The sequence below is a fragment of the Salvelinus alpinus genome, chromosome 35 (assembly GCF_045679555.1).
Source record: "Salvelinus alpinus chromosome 35, SLU_Salpinus.1, whole genome shotgun sequence".
NCBI lineage: Eukaryota > Metazoa > Chordata > Actinopteri > Salmoniformes > Salmonidae > Salvelinus > Salvelinus alpinus.
In genome coordinates, this window is record NC_092120.1 from 6,648,558 (window position 1) to 6,658,575 (window position 10,018).

General features: G+C 47.2%; 1 protein-coding gene across 1 annotated transcript in view; it reads right to left on the minus strand.

Annotated features, from left to right (window-relative positions):
- LOC139564258 (Wilms tumor protein 1-interacting protein-like) overlaps positions 1-9,336 on the minus strand; it is a 53,537-nt gene extending 44,201 nt beyond the window's left edge. Inside the window, exon 1 of the mRNA XM_071383632.1 lies at positions 7,212-9,336. Coding sequence (XP_071239733.1) covers positions 7,212-8,607 — 1,396 coding nt within the window. The 5' untranslated portion in view covers positions 8,608-9,336. The remainder of the gene's footprint in view (positions 1-7,211) is intronic.
- Positions 9,337-10,018: the final 682 nt, after the last annotated feature.

The following is a 10,018-nucleotide window of genomic DNA, read 5'->3' on the forward strand; positions in this document are numbered from 1 at the left end:
GCATCAACAAGGTTTGGCAGCGATGCACCATTTCTTGAGTACCCGGCCTGAAACTGAGATGCCTCCTACAGAATTCATTGTATCACTGACTGAATGGACTCTTAATCATAACATCTTTATCTTCCAGGACCGTATTTTCAAACAGGTCAAAGGATGTGCCATGGGAGCTTGCTACAGCCCTTCCTACGCTGGTTTGTACTTGGGTAAATGGGAAAATGACTTCATTTTGGATCCTTCTAATAACCATTTCTTTGACCGGATTATATGGTGGGGACGCTATATTGATGATGTTTGCCTGTTTTGGTCCGGCTCAGAAGATGAACTTATTTCCTTCCACCAATACCTTAACAGCATTAACCCTAACATCAAACTAACTATGGAATACAGCAAGGATAACATTCATTTTTTGGACCTCGATATTAGTAAAAATGACAAGGGTTGTTTGCACACATCAATCTTTAGGAAGCCTTCAGATGGGAATACCATTCTGAGGGCAGACAGCTTTCACCCCAAAAGGCTAAAAGAGAATATTCCATATGGCCAATTCCAAAGAGTCCGTAGAATTTGCGATCAGGAAACAGACTACAGTGTCAAATCTGCAGAATTGGAGAATCGCTTTTTGGATCGGGGCTACAGCGTTCAGGTCCTGAAAGATGCAGGTATAAGGGCTGGATTACTTGACAGAGAGAACTTGTTACGAAGAGGAGTGCCTCGTGATACATCAGAGAGAGTGTATTTTGTTACAAAATACAGCACTGAAGCAGAGAACATTAAAAGAATCATTAAAAATAATTGGGGAATCATCCAAAGTGATACGCTACTACGCCAAGTCTTTCCTGAACCACCAGTCATAAGCTTTAAGAGATGTCCTACCCTAAATGACAAATTAGTCCACAGTTATCTTCCGGGTGACTCTCAAAAAACTTGGCTTGACCACAAACCCAAGGGCTCTTTTAAATGTTACCAGTGCAACCATTGCAGTAATATTGCACAGAAAAAGTATTTTGTTGACACAGCTTCTAAAATGGAGTATTACCTCAAGCATTTTATTAACTGCAAAACCACTCATGTCATCTATAGACTGGAATGTCCACAGTGCAAGGTGTTCTACATTGGACGGACAAAGAGACGCCTTCAAGATCGCTTGGCGGAACACAAGTACGCCATACGGGTAGGCAATGAAGACTACCCCATGGCAAGGCACTACAAGTCCTTACACCATGGTAACCCTGCCTCCCTACAAGCTATGGGTATTGATCATGTTCCGGCCTCTATTAGAAAAGGGGACCGTCTTAAACAGTTAAACCAAAGGGAAAGTTTTTGGATTTACAAACTACAGGCCACTAAGTACCCTGGTTTAAATGAAGATATGGATTTCTCACCCTTCCTGTAGGGTCGTGATGGGTCCATTTGCTGTCATCTAGTGGACATTTTGCTTAATTGCCCTCTAGCTATGTTTGGACTGTTGTTCATGTTTTGCTGTGGTCTGGAGTACTGTGGAATATATTGCTTTCTTGTTCTGGACACTTCTCCCAGTCATGGTTAGGGTTGGAACTGCCTCTCTGGGTGTTCTGATGCTTCTAGTTTGGAGTTGTATGCTCATGATAACATAGCTACAGTATTTCACCTTTTCATGTGTATATTATTGCTTACTAGGTGTGTCCAATTTGGTAACCACTCCCTCTTCTAATTAGGGCTAATTGGAAAAGCCTTTCAAAAGAGGACATTGTATTCTCTTTTTTCTGTACTCCCTGACGAAGGCCATGCAGCCGAAACGCGTCGGTTTTTAAACAACTTTGTTTCTATTGAACATGCCATACTAATAAAGGCATTTTAATTAATTATATGAAGAGTGCCTTGGTCCTCCTTTCTTTTTGATGACCAATTTACACCTTTTACCAAAGAGCACCTTCTATCTACCAAAATATACTATAGTGTACCTTAGTAGCGCTTCCCTTCCTCCTCTTTCTACACCCTGGGAAGAGTTAAGGCAAACTGTCCAGTCAACAGACAGACTACAGCCTGATAGGAGAAAGCCATCCTTAATCACAACACAATACAAACCACTCAACCTCTACTATCTGTGTGTGTGTGTGTGTGTGTGTGTGTGTGTGTGTGTGTGTGTGTGTGTGTGTGTGTGTGTGTGTGTGTGTGTGTGTGTTTGTGTGTGTGTGTGTATGTGTGTGTGCATGCGTGCGTGTGTGGGGACAGTGATCCCCTCCACCCTCTGTCCTGTCCCACCACTCACCCTTTCTGTCTGACCTCCCACCCATAAATCTGATCTCCGCTCTGCCTCTCTTTCCCTCTACATCTCGCCCTCTCTCTCTTACAGCCAAAGGCGCACCAAAAGGTTCTATAAATTAGCCCGAAGTACCTTCTGCTAATCTAATCATTTATGAAACTAAGTGTGCTCCCCACCCGCTCTTTATATTCCTCAGCGCCGTCCCGTCCTCCAGACATTCCTCTGTGTTCCCCTGGTGCAGCCGTTTGGCACCACACTCAGTTTCCCAGACATCTAGCTGCAGCTCTGCCAATCAGAACAGAGAGTATATGATATGAGAGACCCCAGCCCTAGCTGGCTGGAACTCACTAGGCATGGATCTGAAATGGCACCCTATCCCCTATACAGTGCACTACTATATGGGCCCTGGTCACAAGTAGTGCACTAAATAGGCAATAGGGTATCATTTTGGAGGTGACCCATATGAGCCTTTAGGATGGCCACATTAATCTCCCTTTTACATGAACCTACTAAATCACTAGGTATATGCCCCCAGTGTAAATATGGCTTACATACTTAATAGTCTATCGTCACATTGGTAAATAATATACTGTATCATACAAATTAGGCAATCCTTTAATAAATGACACCAAATATTGAACTGATAACCCTGGAATAGAACATCATTCCCATAGTATTATGGTTCTTCATTTAGCCATAGTTTAGCTTGGTAAAGAGGAGTAGCTCAACACAATCTGGCCTTAATGACCATATACTCTTATAAACTTCACCCGACACAGCCACCCCTCGGCACCTGGTTCCTCTCTAGGTTTCTTCCTAGGACCCTGGCTTTCCAGGGAGTTTCTCCTAGCCACTGTGCTTCCGCTTTGAGTATCCAGACCTATGGATCAGGCTGAGAGAATACTCCTCTCCTTTCAGTGGAAAAAGCAGGTCAGGGATGGAGCTTCTCATTCAGTTCAGTATGTAGACCAGGCCAGGAACTGCATCTGTCTGTCACGCAGGCTATTTTCTGGCACGACAGCATGACGCAGAAAATGAGTGTGTGCTGGGTGTGTGTGCTGTGAGCGTGTCAGCATTACAGTATTGTCATACACAAAGGTTCTACCATCTTCCACTGCGGCCCCCCACAGGAATCTCTATAACATGTTAACATGTGTGCTTATGAATCTGTGTGGGTGTGTTCAGCATGACAGCGACATGCCCCAGAACATCTTCCCTTACATACTGAATGAGTGGACTCTGGGACGGGGTTTGAATTACAATCCTGACTGACATCGTTCCTGCAGGAAATTCCTTTTACGAGGCGGCAGTGAGATGCTTTATGACCGAAGGACAAGTGCACGCGCTCTCTCTCTCTCTCTCTCTCTCTCTCTCTCTCTCTCTCTCTCTCTCTCTCTCTCTCTCTCTCTCTCTCTCTCTCTCTCTCTCTCTCTCTCTCTCTCTCTCTCTCTCTCTCTCTCTCTCTCTCTCTCTCTCTCTCTCTCTCTCTCTCTCTCTCTCTCTCTCTCTCTCTCTCTCTCTCTCTCTCCCTCTCTCTCCTCATACTAACTGTATGTATGAAAATGTAGCTTATTAAGGACCACCTTATAGCTACTGCATTTGACAGTATCTGGTGATTGGGAACTCTCCTGGACGTCCCGTTTTGATGACTGGCCTTGCCTCAACATGCCGAACCCAAGCATCCATGTGAACTAAACTTTCTCCCAAATCAACATTGTCAGTCACACACAAGTCTTAATTATGACTGTACATACATGGTAGTACATACTACGGACAAGGAGTCATAACCTTGTCATAACCTATGACAACTAGCGTCTGTAGTTTTTCCTGAAAGGGTCATCTGGTGAGGAGGAAAAACTCCTGGCCTTACCTACAGGACATAGTATACCGTACGCATATTTTCCATGGGTACCGTTTCAGTGTGAGTAACAGGACTAGCCTGGAACTGGGGTCTCAGAGCAGAGTAATAAATACCTTGTCAGCAGTTTATAACTGCAGCACACAGAGTACAGGTCTGGTACGGTACAACAGTACAGCAGTATAGCTGGGGGAAAGACAGCCAAGCACTTATTTTCTCTCCCTTATTTCCAGATAACAATTTCCAGAGAGCGCGCAAACTGGGTGCTGCGTGGCACTAGCTTAAAAAAAGGATCAGAAAGCAATGCTCTTGGGCCTTTTACGAATCTGTTTCTGCTGACCAGTTGAATTCCTCCTCCTGCCCTACATCTTTCTCTCTTCTCCTCCTCCTGCCCTACCTCTTTCTCTCTTCTCCTCCTCCTGCCCTACCTCTTTCTCTCTTCTCCTCCTCCTGCCCTACCTCTTTCTCTCTTCTCCTCCTCCTGCCCTACCTCTTTCTCTCTTCTCATCCTCCTGCCCTACCTCTTTCTCTCTTCTCCTCCTGCCCTACCTCTTTCTCTCTTCTCCTCCTGACCTACATCTTTCTCTCTTCTCCTCCTCCTGCCCTACCTCTTTCTCTCTTCTCCTCCTGCCCTACCTCTTTCTCTCTTCTCCTACTCCTGCCCTACCTCTTTCTCTCTTCTCCTCCTCCTGCCCTACCTCGTTCTCTCTTCTCCTCCTGCCCTACCTCTTTCTCTCTTCTCCTCCTGACCTACATCTTTCTTTCTTCTCCTCCTGCCCTACATCTTTCTCTCTTCTCCTCCTGACCTACCTCTTTCTCTCTTCTCCTCCTGCCCTACCTCTTTCTCTCTTCTCCTCCTGCCCTACCTCTTTCTCTCTTCTCCTCCTGCCCTAGCTCTTTCTCTCTTCTCCTCCTGACCTAACTCTTTCTCTCTTCTCCTCCTGCCCTACCTCTTTCTCTCTTCTCCTCCTGCCCTACCTCTTTCTCTCTTCTCCTCCTGCCCTACCTCTTTCTCCTTCTCCTCCTGCCCTACCTCGTTCTCTCTCTCTCACTCTCCTTTTCCTCTTTCTTTCTTAACCAGTTATATATTAATCTGTACTTAAACTAAAGAGACTGATGTCATGTATCCTAGGGCAGCTACAGGCTACATGGAAAAACACTAACAGGTGCTGTTATTCAGTTGTCATTGTCTGTATTCCCCAAACTGTGGCTGCATACAAAAGGTGTGTGTGTGTGTGTGTGTGTGTGCCTGTGTGACTTTGTGTGTGTGTGGATGCATGTGTGTGTGCGTGCATGCACATGGTGGTTTAGAGCAAGAATGTGCAAGTCCGGGTCTGTGCTCGGCCATGTGATGATGTTATTTGGAAAGACTGAGTCAAACAGCCAAACACATGACAAGAGAATGGATGTGATCGGGGAGAGAATGGATGTGATCGGGGAGAGAAGGGATGTGATCGGGGAGAGAAGGGATGTTATCGGGGAGAGAATGGATGTGATCGGGGAGAGAATGGATGTTATTGGGGAGAGAAGGGATGTGATCGGGGAGAGAAGGGATGTGATCGGGGAGAGAACGGATGTGATCGGGGAGAGAAGGGATGTGATCGGGGAGAGAAGGGATGTTATCTGGGAGAGAACGGATGTGATCGGGGAGAGAAGGGATGTTATCTGGGAGAGAACGGATGTGATCGGGGAGAGGAGGGATGTGATCGGGGAGAGAAGGGATGTGATCGGGGAGAGAAGGGATGTGATCGGGGAGAGAACGGATGTGATCGGGGAGAGAAGGGATGTGATCGGAGAGAGAACGGATGTGATCGGGGAGAGAAGGGATGTGATCGGGGAGAGAACGGATGTGATCGGGGAGAGAAGGGATGTGATCGGGGAGAGAAGGGATGTGATCGGGGAGAGAACGGATGTGATCGGGGAGAGAACGGATGTGATCGGGAGAGAAGGGATGTGATCGGGGAGAGAACGGATGTGATCGGGGAGAGAAGGGGTGTGATCGGGGAGAGAACGGATGTGATCGGGGAGAGAAGGGATGTGATCGGGGAGAGAAGGGATGTGATCGGGGAGAGAAGGGATGTGATCGGGGAGAGAAGGGATGTGACGTGGAGAGAACAGATGTGATCGGGGAGAGAAGGGATGTTATCGGGGAGAGAATGGATGTGATCGGGGAGAGAAGGGATGTGATCAGGGAGAGAAGGGATGTGATCGGGGAGAGAAGGGATGTGACGGGGAGAGAACGGATGTGACGGGGAGAGAACGGATGTGATCGGGGAGAGAAGGGATGTTATCGGGGAGAGAACGGATGTTATCGGGGAGAGAAGGGATGTTATCGGGGAGAGAAGGGATGTGATCGAGGAGAGAAGGGATGTGATCGGGGAGAGAACGGATGTGATCTGGGAGAGAACGGATGTGACGGGGAGAGAACGGATGTGACGGGGAGAGAACGGATGTGATCGGGGAGAGAAGGGATGTGATCGGGGAGAGAACGGATGTGATCGGGGAGAGAAGGGATGAGAGAAGCGCTGATCTAACAAAAAGCAGCCTGCATTCTGTTACTAATGAATTTAGTTATTGATGTGTCCTCCACTTAATCCACCAGGCTTATTACAGCTGAGAGGAGAAGACAACCTTCGCCTGGTTGGCCCTGGGCCGAGCCTCAGCCGGAACTATTAAAGACATTATTATTACTGAGAGGTAGGCGGGCGGGTGGCAGTCAGTGACATACACAGACGGGAGGATTTAAGGAGAACGAGAAGAAACAAATTAGACAATTATTCATTCTAGACTAAAAGACGGAGAAGAGAATAGAAGAGAGGCCTCTGGCTAAACGCTCTGTCTGTCTGTCAAGTTCAATACTGAACAACAGTATGAGCCATGATGATCAGAAACATACACAGACTGGCCGCTAGGACGCCCTCACAACTATTCCACTTGATCCGGCATGAGCAAACCAAAACATACACACGCATACACAAAGATAAGGTTAAATGAACGAGGTGAAAAGTTTTGAACAGTGGGCCATTTTCGCACTCAGTGACCCACACAGAGACATAATGAATTTGATTAAAGAGAGACACCAGGTCGATCAAAATGTCAAACTAAGCTTACCGAAGTAGTCTGCCTTTGGCTGGGCGTCCATCTCCTTCTCCAGACGCTTGGTCAGGGCTTCTAATTTGATCTCGGCGGCAGACGGCCCCTGCTCCGGCTGAACATGGAGAGTCTGGCTGGGCAGTTTGAGAGACTGGGGCTGGGGTTGGAGCTGGCATGCCTCCCCACCAGAGGACAGCTGGCTGTCTAGGCCAGAGGGCACATCCACCCCCATGGCCACTTGCCTGCCCTGCGCCTGGCCTACACCTTGACCCTGGCCAAAGCTTCTAGAGACACTGATTCCAGAGGGAGAGGCAGAGGCAGGGAAGTAAGCTCCAGCTGTGGCTTTGGGCTGGGCTGCCTCAGTTGGGGGTGCAGGTGGGGCTGGGACAGCCACTTGAGCAGGGGTGGGGCTGGGGGTGAGAGCCACAGGACTCTGAGAGAGCCCGTTCTGGCCTAGATTTCCATGGTTGGCTGTTGATCTTGGGCTCATAGAGGATGCTGCTGAGTAAGGACCTGTTGGCGGTGTAACAGGGGCAAGTTGGGGAGACAGCTGCTGGTACAGGTCAGCTCCACCAGTGAAGGCACTCAGAGGGAGCGGTGCTAACAGGTCTGGGTTCCCCAAGCTCCGCATCCAGTCTGCTGCAGCCCCAGCATCAGCCACCGTGGGGGGTCTCTGCTGCACTAGTAGAGTGGCAGCCTTGCTCTGGTGCAGTCTAGTGGGGCTCGGAGACTGTAGGCTGTCAGAGAAGGAGGGATATGGTGAGTGGTGTGGGCGCTGCTGAGATGGGCTAAACATAAGGCCTGTTGATCCACCAGGGCTGGAGGATCCTGAGGAGGCCTGGCCACCCCTGGAGGAGTAGGAGGCCGAAGTGCCCGAGGGACTGGCAGGGTGACCAGAAGCATGTGTGTGTGCGTTCCCAGGGCTGATGGGACTCAAGGTGTGGTGGTAAGAATGCGGTTCAAAACGCTCCTTGTTATCGTAATTGTTTCCGTAGCCGTATGACTGTTGACTGGGTGAATGGTGTTTCAGAGCGTCATTGGGCGCGTACTGACTCGCGCCACTGGCGGTGCCTGGCAAAGGGCCAGAGAGTATGGGAGGCTTGGCTGCAGCTTCTTCTGCCTGTCTGTAGCTATTGATAGGCGGCCTGTCTTTGGTGTAAAACGTGCTGTCTGCCGCTCTGTTTTGACCCCCGTTCATTCTCACTACCAAATTGTTTTTGGCAATTTCCTCTTGCTGTTTCTGTATGTGGATTTTTGTCATTTTGGAGGCAAAAACTCTCCTGGTTTCTTCAAAGTCGGAGTTGTTCCGTGCATCCTTCTTCATTCGGAACAACCCGTCCCTAGATGCCTCATACATATTGAGGTCTTCTAAAAACTTACTTGCCTCAAGATCCAAATCGTCGTATTTATCCATCTTGAAGTGAATTACAAAATGTGTATAAACTATGATCTGATGTAAGGTTCGAGCCACAACTTTCACAAAAAAACGTTCTGTCCAATTATTTTTTAAGTAGGCTAGCCAATAAAAACAACGTTAAACACAGTAAACAATTGAAACGAAAATATTAAATACAAACCCTCGTTACTCCCAAAGTAAAATATTACCGCAGTCTATTGTCCAGTCCAGGCAGCGGAGAGAGAGCACTGTCACGCGGTATTCTGACGTGGAGATCCCAACCCGAAGTTAAAGTACAGTTTCTCCCGTAATGTGTCAGCTATCCCGCGGAAGCAATTATGCCTAGGCCTACTCCGGAATGGACAAAGATCCGAATAATAGCGAGAAGAAGCTCCGTCCTTTCCTCCGTGAGCCAGCTGACTCTGCTCGCAACAGGATACTGTCTGGTTATAAAGTCAGATCAGATAGCCTACGACCCAGCCTGCGCCCCCTTTCCGAACTTCACTATGGCGCTCACAGCCGAAGCCTCCATTCAAAAAACGTTGTTTGCAACTTTGTAGCGAGTGAATAGGTTCCAAACTTTTCCTGCAAGTTGCTGAACAAATTCCACGGTGGTCCTCTCACAACGCCAACTAAGCTCTCCTATAATTAAACGGTTATTACAAGTGCGTAGGCATAACACTGAACTAAAGCAAACCTCTTGATCCGAGGGTGGATAGTGTGGAGTCGACCGTGGGATTAGGGTGCGCTATTTGATTTTAAAGGCGCAGTGTTCACTTCATTCTGGGGTAGATTTTTTCATGATATCCGGACCCCCAGATATCTCAAGGCACATAGCATAACAAACATTTACCTTTAGGCTATGTTCTTTTTTATCACACATTGTTTATTGATAAGTTTACTTTATACCCACAATCTCTTTGGCTACCTTGTTGGTGCAGGACCAACTGAATTCAAGTTAATTATGAATCAACAGTGTAATAGCTAAGGAATCATGTAGGGCTACAAAGTGTGATTTGCAGTCTAAATTAGTATTATAGTCCCTATAAAAAAAATTGTCCACATATGGTTCATGTGGATTTATATGTTCAGATGACTCAAGTTCATATGATGTGCTGACAGATGCATATCGGCTGCTTTGACATGTTCACATACATGTTTTTAACAGATGTTATTGCGGGTGTTGCGAAATGCTTGTGTTTCTAGCTCCAACAGTAAAGGAATGGAATTAAGAAAATATAAATATTTGGACGAGCAATGTTGGAGCGGCATAGACTAAAATACAGTAGAATGTAATAAAATACAGTATATACATATGAGATGAGTAATGCAAAATATGTAAACATAACTAACTGTGTGTGGAAAAGGAGGGGGGGTTCTTTCTCAAACTGACAAGTTGGGATACATCTGTATTTTTCTGTGTCCTTGG